The 24,771-nt window shown below is 34.6% G+C and overlaps 2 protein-coding genes across 3 annotated transcripts in view; both read right to left on the minus strand.

Moving 5' to 3' along the window:
• The window catches only part of LOC132916426 (caspase-1-like), a 223,250-nt gene that overhangs the window by 186,278 nt on the left and 12,201 nt on the right, over window positions 1–24,771 (minus strand). The window lies entirely within an intron of this gene.
• On the minus strand, window positions 9–24,635 carry LOC132916273 (high-affinity choline transporter 1-like). 2 transcript variants are annotated; one of them, XM_060976133.1, is made up of 14 exons: window positions 24,224–24,635; window positions 18,797–18,922; window positions 16,638–16,862; window positions 14,262–14,369; window positions 11,513–11,741; window positions 10,839–11,067; window positions 10,225–10,459; window positions 9,380–9,486; window positions 8,943–9,046; window positions 8,707–8,837; window positions 8,040–8,317; window positions 7,143–7,793; window positions 6,068–6,264; window positions 9–5,310 (listed from the first exon to the last, which is right to left on the minus strand). In XM_060976133.1, the coding sequence occupies exons 3-14, from the start codon at window positions 16,807–16,809 to the stop codon at window positions 5,034–5,036; spliced, it is 2,718 nt and encodes a 905-aa protein (XP_060832116.1). In that variant the 5' UTR covers window positions 16,810–16,862; window positions 18,797–18,922; window positions 24,224–24,635; the 3' UTR covers window positions 9–5,033. The 2 variants fall into 2 exon arrangements, with proteins under 2 accessions (XP_060832116.1, XP_060832126.1); XM_060976143.1 differs by lacking the exons at window positions 9–5,310; window positions 6,068–6,264 and adding an exon at window positions 6,434–7,033 and having other exon boundaries at window positions 24,224–24,633.

Below are 24,771 nucleotides of genomic sequence, written 5' to 3' on the forward strand. Positions count from 1 at the left end.
GTCTCATATAAAGATGTATAGAAATTTATTCTTTTCGATAGAGATGGAATTAAGTGTTTAAGTTAAACAACTGTTTAATTATGCCCAATAAGGCTTGGAATCGGGATGATCGTATCGTAATAAACGGTCCTTAAATTAAGGTAAGCCTATATAATCGCTCGTGTGTCGGTATCACGAGCGTTGTGTGTAATACACCTTCATTTATCCTACAATTTGGCACGTGATTCACGTTTCAACACAAACATTTGTTGTGTCCTCAACTCGAAAGAAATGTCTCTCGTACTCGTTTTACAGTTCAGTACGTGACGATACATGATATAAAGCTAAATGTTAATGGAAAATGTACTTGAACCTTAAACAAGAAAGGAGGAAGGCTACTCACTATGTCTTAACTATGTATTTGAAAATCTTATAAAAGAAAAGAACTTATTGTCGTAGATTTGAATTGCAGATTATTAATTTTTAATTGAACTACATCTACGAAAAACTTTTTATAAAAATTTTAATAATGTTACTGATTATAGAACATTTTTAATAATAAAAACTAAAGACAATTTTAATAATATTAAGATTGATAAAATGATCGTTGAAATTTATTAAATATTATTTGAGCTAATTTGATATTAATAACTTAAATTTAAGAGATTAAAATTTAAACGATGAAACTGAAAAAATAAAGTGAAATCGTAATAATACCTTATGTATCTTGGAAGATCACAAATACATAGTGTGAATAGTGTACTATAAATAATTCTGCCTTAACGATTAAGTTCACTACGAAAGACCGCAGTGGCCTTTCACGAGACTATCCTCCAGGAATCGATCGTTACCTTTCGAACTCTCTTTCGTACGTTTTAATAATACTGATATAGGTCTTCGACGTTTATCTCGCGCTTGTAAGCTTCTAATCATCGATTTTACAAAAGTACGGAAATTGACGTTCTAAGCGAAGAAAGAAATAATCGATGTAAGGAAAAATAAATAAGAATAAGTAACAAATACGTTAAAATAACGAATTATATTAAAATTTTCAATGAAAAGGATGAAGATTTTGGAAAAAATATTAGGAAATGAAAAAGTAGATTATGAAATATTATAGAAACAAATTACATACTAGAAGACTTTAATTAAGATTCTCTTGCAGACTAGTATATAAGTATCAGGAAGAAGAAAATTATCGTTCGATATTTATTTAATTTTGGATTTGAAATTTGAATTTTTTTAAAATTCTGGATATAAGAAAATTAAATTCAATTCTCACAGTTTTCGATAGTTCAGTTTCAATCGTCTGATCCATTTCTTGCTCGTACTATAAGTATGTATAAGTATGTAATGCTGTTTGGTCTGACCAATAATCTACTTAACTACTTCTTCCACTTACATTTTTGTCTGCATTAGAATCTCAATTAACACCAATCTGTATGAAATCAGTGAATGAAATTAATCACACAATAAGTATTTCCTCCCTGTAAATAATATAATAATTGATATAAAATAGCAGAATCTGTAGAGAAGTTAGTTATGGAACCGCTTTAATCGTCGCTTCGCTCTCCAAACGATACGATAATTAAACAGGTTTCTACGTCTTACAATTTCTTAAGAAAAATAGCATGATATTACACGATACCGTGCAAAGGACTGGAAGCGTGTTGGGTGATTGTTTATTCTACGAAAAATTGTTTGTTTGCCGCATATGGTATTGAGCCAACAGAGGTTCTGTACCATTGTAATTCTCGCTATCGTTACATTGGTTATAATATAGAGAGAAACCTCCATGTGTATGTATATATATATATAATATATATACATATATAATATATATAATATATATAATATATATATATAATTGTACAACTACAGTTTACGGTTTATTAATCCTACAAGACTAGACGTATAATCGGTGGAAAAATATCGTTATTCTTCGTCGTCGGAATATCATAAATTTGCACGTAATACATTGGACGTTCTATATCCAGCAGCTTAACCTTCCCTCACGAGTACGAAAAAGTAGGTTGAGCAACGGAAACCCTTGACATACCCCTTTCCCCTCCACCTACCCAATCCCTGACCCGTTTCCGGCTAAGAGAAAAATAACGTTTCCTTTTCTCTTTCTTTTTGAGTAGACGATTAATTCGAAATACAGCTTTTCAGTAATGTGAAGATAAATTAAGGAATTTAAGAATTCGTATGTCTATATAGTAATACAAATATACAGAAATCGCAAAAGATTCTAAAATTTAGTAAAACTTCAGGATAGATTTATGCAGATGCAAAACTGTAGAATTGCAGAAAATTTAAGGGTGTACCTATATACATATGTATGTATATTTGGACATTAAAGTAGAAATTTAATTGACATACAATGTTGGAATTTCAAATTGAACTATTTAGATGTTCATGAATTTCCGCAAATCGTCACGCGAATTTTGTTTTAATAAATATATATAAATAAATAGGAATAAAACATCTAATTGCATTTGTTCGACTTCACTGATTTCTAAAATAACGATATATTTTACTATAAAAATTCATTTATGATAGTGATTTCCTTCGATGATAACTTTTAGCGGTTCAGAAAGAGATGTATATACAGTGGCTACCGGAAGTATTAGCACGCATCCTTATTTCCCAATGCATCAGGTCCTACATTTCATTTCCATGGTATCAAATTTTTACATGCAAGTATTACTAAATGATACGAAATTTAATGTACATGGATCTAATTAATTAGTACATAAGCGCTATAAGTACAATGGTATACGTATACTTGTTGTAGCCCTTGTATATCGAAACTTGAAATTTTTCTTTACGCTGGAAACGAAACCGAAATGGCTTCGAGTAGCGAAGCTCATGCTGCTGCCTCTATTTCTCACAGTTATACTGCTCCTCACATTCCTCCTCTTTCCTCCTTTTCGAACTGGACATCAGAAGTGATGGAGCTGCGTGCCCCAATTCTCACCGTATTATCAGCTAAATCGTCTATTATCTACCTCTTACTGTAATTATCTAAATGCATAATCGTGTTTCTCGAAGGTTCCCCTCTTTCCTTTCCCTTCATACACGAACTGGCCAAAGGTCCTCAACGTATCAATCGCTCTATCTATACAAAGTCACGCAAAAAAGATGATGTTCGCACGTGTTCTTTTGTACAAAAATTAATCGCTTCGTAAACGGGTTACTTGGTTCCTCTGGTTGAATCAGTCTGAGAAGGGGATTTTTAACGACTAATAAACACCTGGGTGACTAGAACTGTATTTTTTCGAGAATAATCTTTTTGAACTTTTTCTTCATCTGACACCAATGCATGTTGTATTTCAACATTCAATAATTATTTTAAATCATCGCTCGTATACCAAAAATACTCGAAACAGTCGAAAATTCGTTTCGGATCAAATTCGTTTAGATACTTTGACTCCAAGTAGGGAGAGTGTTGTGAATCACATAAGGCTTTTTCGAATTTCAAGAAGGTATATAAATAGCTCGACGGAAAGATACAGTTTTAGTCTTTCATTGGATTACAGAAACAAATAATACACGGCAGGAATGCACAGTAATTCTTGGATTATAGCAACTATTGAACGATCTGTTGCTCCGAAACTGTGCGATTAGAGGTCTTTGTGTTTTCTTATTTATCAGTCGTACGTAGAAAGACCCGTGAAAAGGTGAGAGGAGATCCCTGGTGAGTAAGGATGAGATATAAAGGTTACAAGTTTTATGGGATGTTCCCTATAGTGTAAATATAAAATCGAAAAGTATGGTTGTTTTCACGTTCGTCTGATAAATCTGATAAAATCAACGTTAAAAGGTAAGCTATATTCCTGAGTGATAGATTAAGTACAGCAATGACGAAGGATAAGATCATAGTCATATTTTGAAACGCGTTTGTGATGAATCGAAATGTTCGTTCACGAAGTTCGTGAAGTGCAATGTCGATGTGAATTAACTAAATTAATTTACAAAAGGGGCAGCGTCGTTTGAAACGTGTCTCGCTTTTATCTAAGATCTACGAATTTCTGATCGATCGCTGGCTGAAGTCTTACCGTTAGCTTGAAGTTTTTAAGGATCAATTTTAGTGGACGAATCGTCTGCGGTCTCGAATACAATTTTGTTTTGTCCCTCATCAAACAATTGAAATGATGTGATTAAGGAAATTTTAATATGTTAAAAATAGTATCAGCGAAAAATATATAGTTTAAAGTTTCAAATATTTCTTGCAACTCTTTTGGAACTTAGTATAAAGTCTTGAAAGTCATTGCAAATTATTGCGAAACATAATCTTCGCAAACAGCATTTTTCAGCACGACTAATTTCTTTATTACCACAAACGACGTTATATCAAAATTGGACGATCTGTTCGATGAAGCGAATGAATGGGACCAGAGATCTATCTACGCGCTAAGGAAAGCATCTCCTTGCTCTTTCCATAAAAAACGGGTATTTTCTAAAAAAGTCATAAAAGTTGGGCAGTGGTAGTTGTACAATGGTTCGAGAGAAAAAAAGATAGGATTGTAAAAAGACGCGATCGGCCTTGTGACTTGATCAGGCGAAATTCGATTGTCCTCTCGTTTTGGCTCATGATTCTTGTTATATACCTGAAGGAAGCGATATGACAAAGTCGGTAAATTATTTCAAAATTATATCTTAAAAGTACCAATTTTTTCATTCATTACTAAATTGCTAACAATGATAAAAATTAACGTACGACCCTAACTGCGGCTAGATCAATTAGCGAGGTGAAAATCATAGTAGCGTAAGTTTTGAGAATTTAAATTTAGTTACGTATTCCAGTTCTTATTATATCTTTAAGTCAGGTTCTAACTTTACTCTTTGTCACATGGTACTTTTTCATGATTTGAAAAAACATAATCATTTCCTTATAATAATAAACGTAAAACACTAGCTTATGAAAAATAACAGTGGGCTAAGTTATACCATTATGATTCTTAGCCAGCCTGGGCGTGGTGAACCTATTTCACGTTTTTACTTTACGAGCTCGTTATATCGCTTCCTTCGAATATACGTTTCCTTCAAATTTAAAACCTGCTGACCGCCTCGTCGTCGGTCACGAAGTAGTTGGAATTCTTCACAGCCGAGCTGTACATGTTGTAAGTAGGACTACAAACGACGAGTCCGGTCGTGCAACCGCTCAGCTCCTTTTCAGTCGTCACTGAACCGTGTCGCGCGATTGTCGACGTCCTTCTATCTTTCTTCACCAGAGTCATGCGACAGTCTTCAGGACGCAATGGCATCGATGGATACGTTGGCTGTCTAGCCAACGTCGTTAATGCTCGGTCTCCAGTGTCATTGAAGCTGCGCAAACGTTTGAACGTACGATCGGAGAGGATGTTCGAAGATCGAGGAATCATGTGAAAATTTTCATTCGTTCTTTATGAGATGCTACGCGAAGTTTCATATAGTTTTGTAATAGATATTGCAAGGTTTTTATTTTCTGTAAGATTATATAATAAATTTGTTTGCCTTTTTGTATTACACCGGCTACAGAAAGTATTTGCAGGTCATTGTATTTAATGTAATGCTTAGGTAGTAACTAAATTTGTCATCATTTACTATAAAAATTAAATGTAGAACCTGATAAAAAACTACTTCACCGGAAAAAAGAGTATATGCAAATACGTTTTGCAGTCATTGTATATTTTGAGAAATATAAAAATATCAATGTTAGCAGCAGTGAACAAACATAAGATAAATTGTATAGAAAAATATAAATACATATAATTGCATCATTTAATACCAGCAATGCAAAAGAACGTTTTTTAAATTTTTTATAGAAATTAAAATTTTATATAGAAAACAATTTGGATCAAATAAATGAACGAACTTTCCAAAGCTGTGTTATTCACATAAGCATCAAATAATGCGCATCAACCAATTCTCTATATAACAATAAACTATTCGCTACTAGAAAATGATATTATAGATTCTATATAATCAAATGAAATTACTAATTGCTAATGAATATTGACAAATAAAATAAATTAAAGCTGTTCGCTATTAATGAGCATTAATGAAATATCGATGAATATAATAACTTGTCAATTATAGATACCTATGATGCCTGACGATGCCCCTTTTGATCCTGCAATGTTCATTTCCACCCTGTCCCTCTAACGCTGTTCCATGGGTTTTGCACGCCTCTACTCCCATAGGAACGGGAGAAAGTGATCCAGGTCCGTACGAACTACTGCTCTGTCTCCTATCCAAGATGTGGACAAGCTCTACCGACGGTGTCGGTGAAAAAGTGCCCTAAAGACACCTCACGTGAAACCTTACCCTCCCATTATTTAGCGTAATCTACCAAATTCAAACGCTACCAAATAAAAACCGAAGAAAAATCAGGAAGGGTTTCGCAAAACTCAGAAATCGTTCTTCTCTGGCATCCAGCGGACAGGGACGGGAACAGCTACAGGTAAACTACTTAAAATAAATTTCATTTTAATGAAGCGTTTAATTAAACAACACACAAAATCAATATAGTTCTGTTATAGATACAAAACCAAGGATTTAAATATAGTAGAATCTCGTCTATTCGTACAGGTCGAGGAATAAGATAATTTCGGTAACCGAAAAGTTTCGAGTGGAAGTTCGCTAGCTATTATTTTCATCTCTTCTTATTAATTTAGATAATAGGAGCTAATGTTTCAAATTAACAAAGTTAACTCAAAATTAATCAAAACCAAATTACTTTTTCAATCGTGCTATGAATTCATAGTCAACCAATATTACTGCAAATCTTTAAATTAGACTACTATTATTAGTATTTTACAAATAACAAATTATCAGCACCGATTCCCTTGCATAATAACGACGAGTTTGGAACAAATTAAATGAAGCTTTATATGTGTACAAATTTTACAAATTACAAGCCAACTAATCATCCTATTTGATATAAAACTCTAAAATTATAAAAAGGAAGTTTACGACCTCAAACATGTCAAACTTACCAATTCACTAATATTATTATCTAGTACATCATTATGCAAGATGACTCAAGTGTAAGTTCATATACCTGAAACTGAACATAAACTTTTCGTATAAACGAAGTGCGAATAAAACGAGGTTCTACTATGATGAAAAAAAAGAAATTATTAAATTCACAAGGAGGTGATGCCGAGCTCGCTCACCTGTAACGATGGTCTCCTCAAGGTGCCACCCTCCATACCAACTAGCTTTACACCCTTCACGTTCTTTTTAACGTTGATGGTAGTCAACATATTATCTGGGACATTGAATTCCGTGTTTCCTCTGTCCACGATACTGATCCTTTCGTTTTCTCTCGTTTTATCGTTTAACAAAGATCCATCGTTAGGTTTGGTGTAATGAGGACCCGGAGTCATAGGGGTAGCTACAGTGGGATTCGTTGGCACGTTCACTATGCTTGCATTGTTATTTGGAGGTATAGTTGGCCGATCAGTTGGTAAGAGCATTTGACCCATGGAACCCCTTAGGTTTCGTACACCTAATATTTGGCCTCTGGACACTTCGTTGCTCTGTATAGGGGCATACTGATTGGGGGTTGGAGTGTGTCTACCGCTGATCGAGCTCGTATGGATGGAGTTTCTTAAGGTTTGAAGATGTTGGAGGCTTTGGTTTGCCTTTTGAACGGCTGATCCGACGCTGTTGACCTTAGTAGTGTCTTTTTCGTAAGAATCGGCGGCTATGGTCCCGCTGTCTCCCCGATCAGTCATGTCTTCCACTGAATTGGAAGTAGTGCGGTCGTCGTCGTAGCTGCCGGGTCCGATCCCATCGCACGAGTCCATTCCAGAGGTGGATTTCTGGCCAGACGAAGGTTTTAGGGTAATTTGTATTCTTTTAAGACATAAGATATCACAAGATATGTGAGATATATTTATAGGGTCGATTCTAGATATTAAAACGATGAGGAACGTGCATGTACAAAAATGTCGTTTGGCGTTTATTTTTCAAGTTAATTGTTAGACATTTAGTACTGTTGCATTTTCGTGTCTAAAATGTATATGTAAAATATCGTTGTAATGATACCGAGGACTTGAAAGACTCACATTGACAGAGGAAGTATCCATTAGAGCGGCACCAGAGCTGCTCTGTACAACTCCAGATTGGTCTTTCGATTTCCCAGGTGAATATACACTAAGAACATCGCAACATCGAGGAAAGTAACCTTTACCAAGAAGATTTCTTGTAAAGAAACTGGTGATGAGCTGGGTAAATAGAGCAACGATCATGGCACCGGTGCGGAATGGGAATTTTTGTGATTGCGTTTCCGTGTCATAGAAAGGGTATTCGATGAGAGCTGGCACGCCCAATCCTCTTTCTCCCCCTAAAACATAATTATAAAATCTTTTCAAAATGAATATTAAGGTTAAAAAATACTTTATGGGCTAATAATATACTTTACTTTACTTTATAATTTACAAAGATTGTTTCTTTAGAGAAACATTCTTCTCATCAAATTTGTAATGTACGTTTATAAGAATTATTTTATGATTATTCTATGATCTATTTCTTAGCAATTAAACCTAAATCTTTGACTAAACCTAACAGATTCTTTTCATTTTTATTTTATACTACTAAAATGTTCCTGTTTAGACAAGGAGTGGCGCTAAAATCAGAAAATTAACATGCCAGATTTATCATGTCTTTTTTCCTGTGTTTTGTGTTTTTTTAAATAATAAATATTCTCTATGATTAAATTTTTATGATTGTTACCACAAAGACGTAAAACAACGGCCACGAAGTAACCCGCGAGACATCCATAAGTGTCGACCAGAGAGGGCCAATGGATAACGGTTAATAATTGCGGGAAGAGTACCACGTAAACAAGATCAGAGCTCAAGTACCTTTAAAACAGAGGAGGCAACAGAATTAATTAGTTGGTCTGCTTAGTTGTCGACGGTCAGCGAGTCAACAAAGCAATTAATTCGAGCGTTTCTGTTACTACTCACGATAGATAGGAAACGCTGTCCACCGTGAGCGCTATTAAAGTCGACAGTACTGTGATCATGACAACAGATATCCGGAGTATCCAATTCAGTTCCCTCTCGGTTGCCTATAATGGAATAAAAATAATTAGAATTTTTCTTCTTCTTCTATCTCTTCTCTTTCTTCTTCGATTCTTCCAGTAAAAAACGGTTTAATTTTGAAAGAAACACAAGAAGCATTTAAATCTTCACATTTTGTAAAGTTAAAAAGTCGGAATCTGTTAGATTTTTCCTTCTTTAATTCTTTTTCTAAGAAATGCTTTTAATGTAAAAGAGATATAAAAAACAGCTAAATGTTCGCTTTTTACAAAACAAAGAATCATGAAAATGATTGAATAAAAAAAGATTCATAAAAATTGTAGAATTATGAAATTCGCTAACAGAAATTTATTGATATCTACCTTTGGCCTTAATGTGAGTCTGTAGACGTTCCTGGAGAACATGGAACTGCTGGCTAATATACTTGAATCTGCTGACGACATCACTGCTGCAGAAATGGCGCCCAAACCTGAAAATCAATCGTGAACGATGTATTATTTGACACATTGTAAAAGATTTAGATTTAGTAGATTTTGTAAATTTAAAAGAGTATCATTCTCTTTTTCTTTGCTAGAATTTAATTTTCTAGCCTGGGGTAGATAAGATTTAGCGGTATAGTCAGATGATAAGAATTTGCAGAGTCTTCGAGCGCTCCTGTACAGTTCTTCAATTTTGTTCTTTACAGACACTCGACCTGTTTCGCGGTTTCTTAAGCGACTAATGTACAGGGCGTGCCTGGAACGGGGAGTGTGCTTATCTTGAGGGTAAAAGAGGGTCAAATGGTTGTAGGTACAGAAACGCTTTCTTCACGAAGTCTACAGAAAAATTACGAAAGAATGCTTGCTAGTTATTAAATGACTATATTAGTCAGGAAACGGAACTTTTCCATTTTACGCGTATCTCACGATATCGATCATTTTTTTTATTTTCGACAGAAAGTACGCAAGAACAAAGGAATAACGTGATGCGCAAGTAAATCTATAGACTTGATTGTTGTTTATCAGATCGCTATTTTTTTCTTACTTCACTATTGTTCTTATAATTGATACTTTCAACTTCTTTTTAATGGAATGAACAGAAAACGTACAATAGCTCACGAAAATATATCGATGCTTATACTTGTTATAACACTTGATGGCAGTCTCTAATTCTCTTTTTTGAAGCGAAGTTATACGAGATATTAGGTCACCACAGTGATACAACTCACCGACAAAGGAGACCCACTGCGGCGTTAGGTATCGAAGAACAATCGGCAACACATTCCCATCATGTGCTATTATACTCTTGTTAAATCCTTCTACGGATGACCAATCAGTGGCTCGTGCTACCACACCAATTAAAGCTGATGGAAACGCGAGAATCATGCAGCCAAACATCGACGCTATCGATAGAGCCGTTGCTATTGATGTGCTTCGCATACTTAGGATCCTTTGGAAATAGCCCTAAATAAACGTTCATTAAAATTGGTTGGTACGATCATTAAATCGTTAGATCGATTCAGAAGTTAGAATGATTGAATAAATAAATACGACTTGCACAATAATATGATAGAATTGATAATCTTTCTCTAATGCCGTAAGGGATGTCTTTTAAACGTCGTAAACTTACATAAATATAACTAAACAATGATTAAAATTTCCTAGATATTTCTAAACATATTTTTACTATTGATTCTTTTTCTTCCGATCATAAACAATTTTAAATTTACATGCTTGGTATACGTGAAGCTTTTCTCTCAAAAGATTTCATTAAAGCCGGAAATGCTTTGCATATTGAGTACCACGGTATACAATATTAGAATTATCGATGAATATTCAATACCTGCCAAGGTATACCGCCAAATACCAACAACAGCATACAATCTACCCACTCGCCCAGGTCCTCGTTCTTAATTTCTCCCAGCCATTCGTGCGGTGCTAGGTTCTTCTCGAAAGAAACAGCAGGATGAAGAGCGGAAAATGGAGCAGACACTCCCAAGCCGATTACAATGCACGCTAACTGCAATACATCGGTGCACGCGACGGAATACAGTCCGCCGAATACGGTATACCTGCAATTCGCATGACATAAATATGTTTACCTTCGAATTTCATCGAACTCGTCTTCTCAGACTATGCTACTTCAAACAGGGCAACGAATGCTTGTTATCGCTCAAAAGTATTGGGATATTTATTTATTTTTGGCAAGATGTATTTCAATTACAAAATTACGGATAAATTATTTTCTTAGATTGTTTATCACGTTCTAAATTCCAGAGACTAAAATATAAAACTATGATAAATTATTCAAGTTAAATATAAAAATAATAAAAAAGGAGATATTTGTTAATCTATATTCTATTAACAAGTTGTGATTACAAGAAGTGATATCCAAAAATGAAACGACTTTCAACGGTGATATTATATTCAAAAGATGGTGGCTTAATGACATCCCATAATATTTCTTTTCTGGATGAGATATTTGGAATTTACTATATTTGCTTCTTTTTTACTCACACGGCTGCCAAGAGCGCAGAGGCGACAATGCTGATCTCCGGCTCCACGCCAGCCACTACAGCCAACGAGCTTCCCAATGCTCTCAGCACCGCAGCACACCAGAACAAATCACCACACAGAGCAGGAAGGAACAACAGTCCTCCGACCCCGGCGCCATATCTCTCTTGAAAAGGATCCAGCATAGTCACATGCTCCGCTTTCCTCATTGGTCGTACAAATAACACCGCACCTGTCACGTTTCTTCGTCATATTAAGAATCTTCGATTCTAAGATTAACCCTTTAACTGCCTTGGTTTCAAAATCGAAATGTCCGATTAAAATTTCCTCAAATTGTTAGAAACTCCAAAAGCAATCTCTCCAATCAAGAAACTTTCAAATTCCAAAATCAAGATATTCAATCAAAAAGCTCTAAAATTATGGAAAACTTCAAAATCCGAATATCTAATAAAAAAAAAAAATACTCAAATTTTTTAAATATTCAGAACCAAAATATCTAATCAAAAAACTTTCAAATCGTTGAAAATTTCAAAATTAAATTGAACCAGTTGTTCGAGGATTGAAGATGTCTAAAAAATCACAGACTCCGGATAAAGTATAGCACGATATTAAATTAATGAACAGTAGCTACTAGAAGTATTTACACATATTCTTGTTTTCTTAGTATCACAACCTTGTAATTATATAGAAGTACATGCTAAATGATACGAAATTTGATACACTTGATCCTAATTAATTAGTATATAAATACTATAATAGATACTATCGTGTGCAAATATTCTTATATATAAATGATTAAATTAAATTTTAATCAGAACACTGATAGAACTGATTAAAATTAGTTTTTTGTGAAAGAGATGGAAGTGAATGGCTAAAAGATGGGTTTAATGGATTCGCACTTTTAATTAGGTAGCAGAGGCATCGGTTAAGTGAAACGCAAACCTCGTTGCGAATGTATAGCTTCGATTAATTGAAGTTCAATCAAATTCGGGATCTGTGGTCATGGGATGAGTAGCAGGGTATGGGAAAACATCGTTAGCAAAAAGGGATATCCATTACTCTGGAGTACCAGCAAAAAATTGGTGATAAAGTGGCTAGCGCATCCGTCGACGTGCAAATAAATTGGGCTTATGTGTGCCGGTCTGATTGGACCTGCGATTGCTCGTCAGGATCATCAAAAAAATATTTGCTATAGAATTTCCTATACGCATTTCCCGTAAATGAAAAATTTCTGTCTAATTATACGTATATTTTAATATCTGATATTAAAATATTTTTAATAATTCTTATTCGCGATCTTTCTATTATTTTTCCGTTTTGTTAAATTTTTTGATCATACTTGCTCAAATTATGTTCAACGAATTATTTCAAATTATTCCAAATATTTTCTAGCAAATAAGGAATTTGTAACTCGAAGTTTGCTGTAATGGCTTTGAGGGAATATATTCAATCCATCCTTGAATATATTATGTGTATTATACGGAACATTTTGAAATTCCATCAACAGTGTAATGAGATTCGATTATAAAAGTTGATGTAAAAGTCTAATGGTCAGTGTCCAAATACTTTCGTAAGCCATTGTATATCAAAAAAGTTCTATTAATACTTAATAATCATTAAAAATACAATATATCCCAAACTAAAAAGATGCTTGAAATCATGAAACTATACTCATTGAAACTATATTCACCCCTTCTATCATACTCCTTGTCAACACTACCCTCTTGAAGCACGCCTCAAACATCCAACTGAGTCGACAACAATGACACCCTCACATTGAATACGATATAACCTTCACGGGATCATAGTCATTCTCACCCAAAATTGGTCGAAAAAAGATATAAAAAGAAAAGAATAAAAAATAAAATAAAAGGAAGAACTTTGAGTAAATTGAAGAAGAGAAGAAGCGATAAATATATCAAGTGCCTCGACCTTGACAATTTCATCACCTTCTCATCGATCTACTTCCACCCCCTTTATTGTGATGCTCCCTTCGATGCGTGGCAGTTAAATGGTTAAGGTTACACCTAGTGTTGAGACTGATACTGTGTTTGTACCCATCGATACTAGCTTACAAATTTCAATCCTATAGACATCATATGAAGGTTATAGAAGGACAATGCAATAAGTGCACATTTTCTGTCTTTTATAAAAAAGAAATTTTGAAGTCCAATACGTTATCAATTAATTCCTTTCAAAAAAGTTAAGAAGAACTTTCAAAGAAGTGAAAAAGCTAATCATGGATCTAATAATATATCTAGTTAATGAAGTTGCGGAATAAACAAAAAGAGTAGAATTGATCAGTTTGGCTTGTGGAAGACTCATGTACCGTCGTGTCAGTCTCATCACTAGTTACATTTAGTTAGAACTCTTTCACTTGGCGATCCGTGTATCCTGTATGAGATACTATTAGGATATCTGAGTGACGATCGTTTATTTCTCAGTTAGGAAACGGAAGGAGTCTAATAAATTGACACGAGAGAAAATGGAGCAAATTGAGCGATACTGCAGTTTCTAAAATTGTCATCATACGAAAAGATCCACCTATAGCTGGAAAGTTCTAAAAAAAATGTGGTTAATCGACTAAAGATACCAATGATCGGTATCACAATATCGTGTCTGATGAGAACTTCCGTAGACGATAATGTACGATCCGTATCCATCATACATGTATCGCCGTGTGAAAGAGCTCTTAGTCAGTGTACAACATGCGTGCGTATCACCGGCAGAAAATGTCCGGAGATTGGCGTACCGAACAGTAGACTGAGGCTATAACCGAAGGGCACTTGACACCAGGCCAATCCTCTGGTAAACATCAATTCAGCGGTCCCGTTCACGTAGGCGCCGCCAACCCACGTGGCTGTGGAAAAAAAGCAAAGAACGCGGTTTCTCTCGATTAGTTAGCTTCGATTAAGCGGGAAATCGCTCTTTCGAGGGAAAATGTTAGGGGGTGAGTCCGGTGATCTGTGAAAGCTCGGCAAATAGAGTACTGGAGGCTTCCTTGTATTATACTAGGCGGAAGTGACTTCTTTTGCTATTGATGAAATTAGAGAAGGTTACGAGTGGATGTTGGAATATATGTACATATACAGTTTGAATATTGTTTCTTCAGTAAAAATGGCTATATACTGTATAAGGATTTGTGTAAATATATGGTATGTGTTTATTATTATCTGTGTTATTTATGTAAATATTTGTTTGCCGGGATCGAAAGCTCGATATTATGGCTATTTTCTCAATCAGGTCAAACTAATCTTATTTTATGTTACGTAATTATTATATAAGAATTGTTTTAATATAATATTAAGAAGGTAGTTGACCCCCTCATTTATCAATATTTATTGCATGTGAAGAAATGCAGGTTATTTCATAATTCGTAAACTAAGATGCATCTATTAGTTCACAAGAGATAGTACAATAAAGAGGATATTTAATTTAATTTGCTGATTGAATTAAATTTATAAATCACGATGTGAACATTTAAAATTTTCATAAGCAGAAGGTAGTTAATTTTTTATTTACTGCATTCGAACAGCTACAAGGTATTTCATAACGCGCGAACAAAAACGTATCCACTAATTCACAACGTCTAAAACAACGAACTTGATATTTGCTTTAATTTAGTAATTGAACTAAATTTGAAATTTCGACGTGTAAATTTCAATTCCTACAGGATCGGAACACCATTCTATCGGGTATCAAACAACCCAATCTTTATCAACTCAACCATAAAACATACATAAAGCTATTCCCGGTGTAAAATGAATTTTACCCGACCCAAATCCTAGTGTAGCTGACCGAACGTCGCTAGAACAATCGGAACGACCGACCGCAGAAATGCGTGCAAATCCCCTCCACCGTTGCTCTTACCATTCTCTCGTTGAGTCAAGAGAGGGAGGGGGTTGGCAGCGCGAAGAGAAAGAACATAATACGGACAGTTATAGCCGAGCGGAGCATTTTCCGTGGCATATTTTCCCGCATAGCGTTCATTAAGCTAATGGAGGGATGCAAAAATGATTTCTACCACGGATATAGAGTATGGTTGAATATGTATGTATAAATGAAACGCGGGTTCTCGTAACGTTAGAACGAATTCAACGCAATCTGATAATACAGGTGGGGGTAACTTAACGAGAAATGGGGGGCGCTTGTAGAGACGGTGATGGGGAGTACATGTACAGAGAATGGAATAAAAACGCGTGAACAAGAGAAAATAAACTGGAGGAACAAAAAAGGGAACTAGGAATAAACGAGAAATGCGATTGACGCGATGACAAAAGCCGGGATTCCCCGATGTTCTACACTGCAAAACATCGCGTGTACGCGTTCAAATGATAGAAGGTGAGGATGGACGATTTCTTCCGGAAGTGAAAGCGATCCTTGGGACTATGATTGTCCATATTTCGCGATTAATTGTATGATCTTTGGTTCAATACGTGTAGCAGCCCGCGAAAGAAATTCGTGTTTTTATCTTATACAATGTATATAGTATAACATGTATATAATATAATAATCATATATTATATTTTCATAATTAATTGTTTAAATAGTTTCGTGAGCCACTGTATACATAATATATGTTATATAGATATAAAATGGTTTGATATCATTCTCTTTATGTTATTTTGAAGATTAAGTTGGATAAAGATGAAACTTCATTGCAAGTTTTAATAATGTTTGAGTTTTCTAAATTTTGTTTGAGATACGCAAGGAATGGAGTAATCTTGTACTTCTGATTTTGAATGGTAGATTATATTATTCCATATAATCCTGATCAGATAGATCTATGGTTAAGATACTTAAAGTTTCAATGGGAACAGGTAGAGTATGGAAGCAGAGTTTAATGATCTCAACTAGAAATCTTCGCGTCGGATTGAATTCCGCGGAACAGATTAATAATAATAGATTTAGATAATCTCAATTATGGAGGTAAACCAATCAAATTTTAATCGAATTTTTGATGGAAATAGCTGAATTATACAAATTACTTTACAACATTTGTAATAGCTTCTATATATATGTAATAGTTTCTTTAAAAAGAAACATTTTTATCAAATTAATTTAATGAAAATCTATTTCATCATGGATTTATATTTAAAAAAATGTTTAAACAGTTCTTAAAACTCACCGATCAAAGTGAAGATACCTAGGATCGGGCCTAAACCACGATCCGCCAATATCATTGCATCTTGGCCATGACGTGACTTTTTCTTCTTCACAGTGCCTGCCCAAATGCCAACACCCAACACCAACACATAAAACACGACCACGCCGATCAAACCTATTACGTACACCCCCATCGTTACAGCTTCACTTCTGTCTTCTTCCGGGATTATTGTGTGATCCCCTGTGACTGAATTATTTCGAAATTAAAATATTTTCCTTAACTTGTTTTCAAGTTTTATTAGAAACTATTGGTAACGTCAACGATTTTGGATATTCAAGGTCGATTTCTTTACTAGGAATAATATTGATCAGATTTGTTTAGTGAAAATATTACTCCTCCACTATTTAGTTTCACATCAGATTATTCGGTAAGATCATAGTATTTTTATTATGAATGACTATCAGATAATGAAATGTTCATTAAGAAAAAATACTAAAGATTTCTTAATAAAACAGCTTTCCTATTTGAAGGAATTCATTGTTGAAAACAATAAAAATACTTCAAGGGAGGGTTCGTGGAGTTAAAGAATTACAAGTTAAAGATTTCTTAATCTTCGCTCTTAATTACCCAAATAAAGTAATATAATAAATGTAAAGAAAAAAGTCATATAGTAAGAAAGTCACTTTGAATCATCCGACTGGATCAAACAAAAAGAAGAAATATACTGTTGTATAATTGAGCATAGAAATTCTAAGTATTTAATTACGTATTTTAATTACGTAATGCAAGTAATAATCTAATATTTAAAAAGATAAAGTTTATAGTTTTCGATATTGAATTTCCTAAACTCTAAACACCTAGCAATTATCATTTCCGAGTTTACATTTGGTCTACACATTGACCAGGGATAGTAATTAATTAAAGGAGCGGTGAGAACGTAGGTATACTAATTGCAAGTCAAAGCAATGTTGGGCTTGTTTCCGTTCGCAACAAAGACGCATTCGAGACTGGAATCTGTTCGACACTAATTTTCTAGTGTTCGTGATCAGTATCGACGATCGACAGAACAATCGTAATACTCTAAATTGTTCTTCCATTCCCGATCCTTTGTAGAACAGAAACGGCTCGACCTCCCTTGGTGATTTGCAAATGAACAAATCGACCCTGTCGAGATACTCATTGACACCTATTTCAGGGAAACTTGGTGAAGATTGATGAGACAATTCCCATTGGAATACGGGGATTGCAAGCCGACAAATTATAGAATAATTCTCGATTAAATTTGTCTTCATTCCAATCTCAATGCTTGTCTCGATAAAATCTCGGTAAATTCGATCAAATTTACAAAGTTTAATTCAATGAAAATACATTGCCTTTAAATCTCTAAACTTTTGCTACCAATTTTCCGAACAACGTAATATAATAATAAATTAATATCAGTTTTGGTGTCCGAATTTCTTAATCGTAAATATTATCTTTTTTGTATCAAATGCTTCTTAGCACTGATCACAAAACATTTGAACAGTCAATTATCCATTATAGAATACATAAATTTCAATAATCAATAGAATTCTCTTTAACACTTATTATATGTAAGATAGCTGTTTGTACTGTACATTTTTACTAAATATATATGCATATATGTATCCTCTATCTTCTATAAACATTTTCTGATTCGTTTCAAATTTTAAGCATAATCGTCTCGTTACAGTACCAATGAAATTTCGAAATTTCTTTTATAACACACACAATATACGGACAAAATTTTCTATGGTAAGTTGAGCCAATGTAGTGTATTCAGGAAAACTTCCAAGGAAAAGCATAAGTTTTAAAATTATTTTGATGAGCTACTGTAAATTCCACTGCTATTTTCATTCCTTCCAATCTTCGGCATCCTGAACAAGCATCGTTCCTCGTATTGATCGCGTGCCGGGTTATCCAATAAAATTCGGACACCAAGCTATCGTTTTCAGCGTTAAGCAGCCAGCTAGGCAGACAGACAGGCATGCAGGCAGGCAGGTCCGAAGCAAAAGTTAAAGCTCGGTAAACTCGTCGGGCAAACGGTGGAAGAGCTAATCGACCGCGGCGGCAATTGCAGCGTGGATTAAAATTCAAGTGTGGCCTAGATATCGGACATGGATGGGTCGTCGGGTCATGACCCGGCTCGCCGCTTTACTCACGTAAAGTTCAGCCGATCCTCCGCGCTCCTCTCGCGCGGCATTATTAATTCGTCCGCGAGTCGCCCCCTCTATTTTTTTTTTCCTTTTCGTCCCTTCCTCGGATTCCTCTTTTCTCTCGTGGACCACCTGAAAATAGAGGTGAAAATAAAAAAAATAAAAGAATCGCACGCCTCGATTGAACAGCAAAGCGCGCCGTTCGGAAGGGGTGACACGCGATTCGAGTTTTTGTTCCCTCGTTCCCGGACCGTTCTTTCAACGATTTCCGATCGTACAATCGTGCATTCGAGAATTCTTTGCACTCGCCGTGTCAAGTATTTAATTTGGCTTTGCTTTCATTTCTTAATCTCGTATTTTATTGTTTCATGCTTTAATATTTACGTGTTCAACGTATTTTAAGTTTTAATAATGCAGGTTTAGTATCGTTATACCAAGTAGTATTTTATGTAATTGTGACTATAAAAGATGCGAAAATTTTGAAGCAATAATTTAGATGAAAAAGTCCTTATCTGTGTTCGCTTTATCATACAATATAACATCACATTCTTGAAAAAACATGACATTTGATTCTTGCTGGAAAGTTTGTTCAATAAAATGATGTGCTATTATATTTAAAGAGGCAATTCTTTCTATTTTTTTAAAACTAGTATTCTTTGATTGTATCATTTCCCGATATGCGTATTACATCACTCATTAACCTGTTTCTGCTTGTGATTATCAGAATTTCCCACTGGTTATTTTACTTCGTGTGATTTTCTTTACGTTAACTTTGCTGTTTGATTTTGTGGAGAATTTGCCGTGTTGACAGGTCAAGTGCGTGTTAACAGCTTGGTAGGAAGGGAAAAAACGACGAAAAGATTGCAAGAGAGGGTGTTACTTTTATAAGATTAAATATGATACTAGGTAAATTAAAACCCTATTAGGATAATATCTGGATTCTTTTATTCAATATTATTCAAATATAATGTCCTGACAAACGTTTACTCTTATCCTGAAGCGAAATGGAATTAGTTAAAGTATATTAATATATATTTTCTCAATAAAATGGTAATAAGAATAGATCTTCATATATTATTCTCTTTATCATATTATTACAATAAAATTAAAGAAAATATTTTGCTTTAACTTTACACGATCAATAAAAAAAAATGTATGACAATCCTTTTTATGTTAAATACTTTCATTATACATGAAACTCGTTTGATTACAAAAATCCGCCTTCAAAGTCTCGTTTCATGTCTTCCATCGTCCGTACCCAGGTTAAAAACATGTATCCGAGGCTTTTCAGCGACTTTCCTAGCGGAAATCGTAATAAGAGACTTAAGAGCGTTCAGAACGCATCTTCACGGTTTCACGATGGTTTCGCGGCGAATTCGTTAAACTGCTGACATCGCGGCCTTTTTCTCATGAAAGAAGGAATACGCGCTTTTCACTCGGAAACTAGTAAAAAAGCGGTTTCGCTTCAAAATTTGAAGAAATTTTCATAATTATGAACATTTCTTAATTGCTTATGCGTTCGAAAGCTTTTACTGTCTGAAATTTTGAAACGCGCTGATATTACCAGTGAATTTCTATTTTAAGCTCGTCAAACGAATTTTTCCACTCGCAACGTTAAAATATTCTATAATTATAAATTTCATCGAATATATAAGACATATTATTTAATCATCTGATAATAGATAAAGCTAGATTTAACAGAGACTCGATATAATTAATTATTTTGAGATCTAAGTTTGTAAAAATAGAACTCGTTACGATAAAGGTTTCATAAAAGAAGAATAGGAAGGTTAGTAGGGAAATGACAAACAATTGTATATAATAAAGATAATAGATAAGAATAATAGATAATAAGGGAAAATATACTGCTAATTAATAATCGATAAACAATTGCTTACTTATATCTATACTTTATCTATGGGATTTTTATTCAAATGTATAAAATATAAGATTACTAAAAATATAGAAATTTAACTAAATAATAATAATATAAATAATAATATAAATAATACTAAATAATAATAAATATTGAATATGAATAAACAAATAAAATACAGTATCAAACGATAATAGAAACAAAATTACATAAATTAATTTGATATTTATCATAGTTTTAGTGAAGTATAAGGTTTGGATAAATATCGAATTAAATTTAGAGGAAAATCAAGTTGGTGCTAGATGGGTTAATTGGCGTAAAATTAAAGTTCTTAATAGCCGTTTCTATTAGGAAAGAAACATTAAGCAGTCGTTTCATTAAGCGAGTTATCAAGATTCGTTTCTTGTTTCTTTCCTTTTTGCGTCATCTTTCTTACTTTTCCATCTCTTTCCATAGTATTTATTGGTGAAACCAATTAAAACGAGCATATCTGGTATTTGCATGTTCTGACCAATCAGAAACATCGCATTAAGCTGGGTAAATACCTTAACCGAGAATCGATAAATTTACGCGTTGGTCGCGACCAATTGGTTTCTACCGAGTGTTCATAAACATTTTTTTTCGATCCATCATCATAACCAGACGAAAACAATACAAAGAATAAATAAACAGAATTACTTCTTTTGTCAATATTTTTGCAAAATGTTTGTAAGTTTTTGTATTATGCTTTTTTAGTAAGATGCTAATATATTTGATGATAATATTTATTTGGTATACATATTTGGATCCTTCAGATCGCATTAATTTTCGTTCTAAATAATTTTACATTCGTAACATATACTAGCGTTTTTGATATTATTCTAGTAAAATAGTGCGGTATTAACATATTTCCTTTTATATGGATTATCGATATTTCCTATGTTACAAAATTTATTTATCAGAATGAAATATTTGACGTAGATCACTAAAATTATATAAATAAAAAGAAAGGGGAGCAGAACAAAACAAAGATCAATTTCAAGATAAAACGGCAATTGGAACTATAAACCTAAATAAACAAAGTATCGAAAAATTCCAAGCAAACGGAAGAGATAAGGGGAAAAACGAAATAAGTGGAAGCTTTCCATGAAACAGTCATTCAAATGTATCGGGACTCGGACAGAAGAATAGGCTACAGCCTGTGAACTAATTCTACTTAATAAATTAGTACACGGGAATATTAATCAAAATGCAACTAAATACTTCAGTTAAAAATAAATCCAAATATATATATATAACCTAAATATTCAAAGTATGGAAAAATTATAAGAGGGAAGAAAGAATAAGAGAAAAATAGAAATAAGCGGAAAAGGGAAGCACACGATGAAGCGCGCGATACCGCGTGAAACGGAACGCGAGTAATTGTCCCGCGGCCCACAAAGGCTGGTTCGTTACTGAAATTGCTTACTAATTAAGTGTAACGAAAGGAGGGGGAGGTAAGGATGAAGCAAGTAAAAAAAGAGAGTAAGAAAGAGGAAGATGGAACGGGAGGGGGAAGAGAAAAATTAACGAGCAGAAACGTTGCCGGGCTGAGACAAGAATAAATAGCGCGCGCGGCTCGTTATAAATTTGTAGAAAACTACGTCGGGTGAATTGAAATGGATGAAAGGACATTTTAGAGACTCTGTAGACCGCGAATCGTTTCTGAAGAGATTTAAAAAAGAAGAGAGGAGGCATATGGAAAAGACGAAGAAAATGAATATGTATAAAAAAGGGAAGAATAAACGTAGAAGAAAAAGAAGAGGAAGAGGTGGAAAAAAACGCAAGAACCAAGGGTTAAATGGCTCAGAGACTCAGGGGGGAAACGAGTTTAAGAAGTTGCTCGGTTTGTTCTTCTATTCGAAGAAGAAATTTTATCGATAGGCTGGCTCGATCGCTTTAACATTTTCACCGCAGGATATCCTCAATTGAAGCCACCTTTCAATCGAAGGAATAAAGAAGAGAGCAGGGAGGAGAGAAAAGTAGAAATTGTTTATCGTATCGCATCGTAGAATGTGACTTGGTACATAGATTTGTATAATTACACGTTATAGAAGAAAATTTTGTTATGAAAATAGTTGAACAAAATAATATTTTGAAATAAATTTTAGACGAATACTGTGAATTTCAATTAAGCGATGGTTCTTCGAAAGATTGTGGAAGATCATTGAGGGTAAGAAAATAGCTACTTTCTATTTTTATCGTTCTTAAAGATTAAAAAGTAAAAGATATACTGTAATTTGTTTACGATATACTAAATTGAGACTAGTTCGTAGAAAGAACTATATCAGAGTATCTGAGAACAATAAAAAAAACAAAGTCTTCGAAGAAAATAAATTGCGGATGAAGTTAACTATTAGAGGAATCTGAATTATTTCAAGCATTAGAATACATTATCGGATAACATTAAAATATATTAAGCAGTAGCTGTAATATATTCATAAGAAAATTTATAAAAGATCCGTATTAATTTTCTTCTCGTATCTTCTCTAGTTCTCATCTCGTATTTATATCTTATACATTTTAAATTCCACACTGAATATAAGAAAATTCCGTTTTAATTAAAATTTCCGTTTACTAATTTAGTAAGTAGAATTAATCTCTCAGCTTGCATTCTATTCTACTGTCCGCGTCCTGATATGTTTTCATTACAATGCCATTTCATATATGACAGAGGAGGACAATAACAAAGGACGATTATAGCACTCCTCGGTGAAGCGACGTGACAAAGGACGAAGCGCCTCATTTGCAGCGCTGTTTGTTTTCCCAAAGAAAACTGTTTAACCGTTCAACCAACACCGATGGAAGTGTCAAACGGAAAGTCAATCAAAGCAACGAATTTTTGTTTCAAGTCTACAGAATGATTAAATAATACTTAATAAATAGTTAGGTTTCATTCCTACATCCAAATAAGAGCAGTTATTGTTTACTCTTAAAGAATTGTTCCTGAGTTACCCTGTACATCTATCTATTCTGATCCATTCAAAACACGTTTACTTTCGCATTTTCTCTTTTACGAAAACCAATAGTCTCAAAACTCATCTACGAAACATTTAATCAAGAAACGAAAAGAAAGAAAACTTATCCTAAAAGCTTATAGATCTTTAGATCTTTCTTCTTTTAAAATACCAAACACGTAGGTAAAAGACATGCCTACCATTTTTTCTGTTGAAAAGAGGAAGAAAGAATAGATCAAAGATTACGTTTTTCTTCCTTGAAGCAGCTTATAAGAGACCGAAGATACAACAAATAAATAACGTTCAACTAGAGACATAAAAGAAAAAATGATTTAGAAATTACGTTTCCCAGAGACAAACCTCAAAGAAAGAAGTCTGCATTTTCTTCCCACAAGCAATTCTTAAGAAACAGCAAAATACATTAAATGAATGACAAATTCGAATTTCCCCAGCTTCGACAGAGAAGAAAGATACACGAAAAATCAGTTTTTTCCCCAGGAAAACAAACGCGAATGAAGCAAAGCGAAGGAGAAACGTGGCTGATTTCTCGAACGAAAGGAGGAAGATGTTATGGCGACTTACCCCGGAACACGCCTCTCACGTGAGAATCCCCATACTGCTGACTCCGCTTCGATTTCCAGCTGGATACTAGGAATAGGATCTCCTTGGACGGAGATCGACGTCGTGTCTCGTTTTTTCGTTTACGTGAAACGGCGATCAAAAAGGTCGCCGGTTCGGAAAGGGGTCGACGAACAGAGAAAACGTAGACGCATGGAAAGCACACAGGCGAGACGCGGGGGTAGACGTGGAGAAGGGACGAAGACGTGAAGACGCGTGACGGATGGGTCGGTGGAAGATTGGCTGGTGGTCGCGACACGCGGACGCTTTTAACGAGGATCGTGCGCGAGAAGAGCGTACGCGAGCACAACGGCGGCGACAGGAGGGAGCCAAGCGTACGACTGAATCTAGTACTCCGGACTCGCAGCATCCCGTACGGCTGATAGGCCGTGCGCGCTGGACCGCCACCTTGCCAGGGAGTCGTGCCGCAGACGGAGAGGGAGAAGGATGGAAGCTGTTGCCACGCAAGGGGGCGAGGGATAGTGTCTACGAAGGAGGGGAATGACATTTAC

Source organism: Bombus pascuorum, chromosome 1 (assembly GCF_905332965.1).
Source record: "Bombus pascuorum chromosome 1, iyBomPasc1.1, whole genome shotgun sequence".
NCBI classification, from domain to species: domain Eukaryota; kingdom Metazoa; phylum Arthropoda; class Insecta; order Hymenoptera; family Apidae; genus Bombus; species Bombus pascuorum.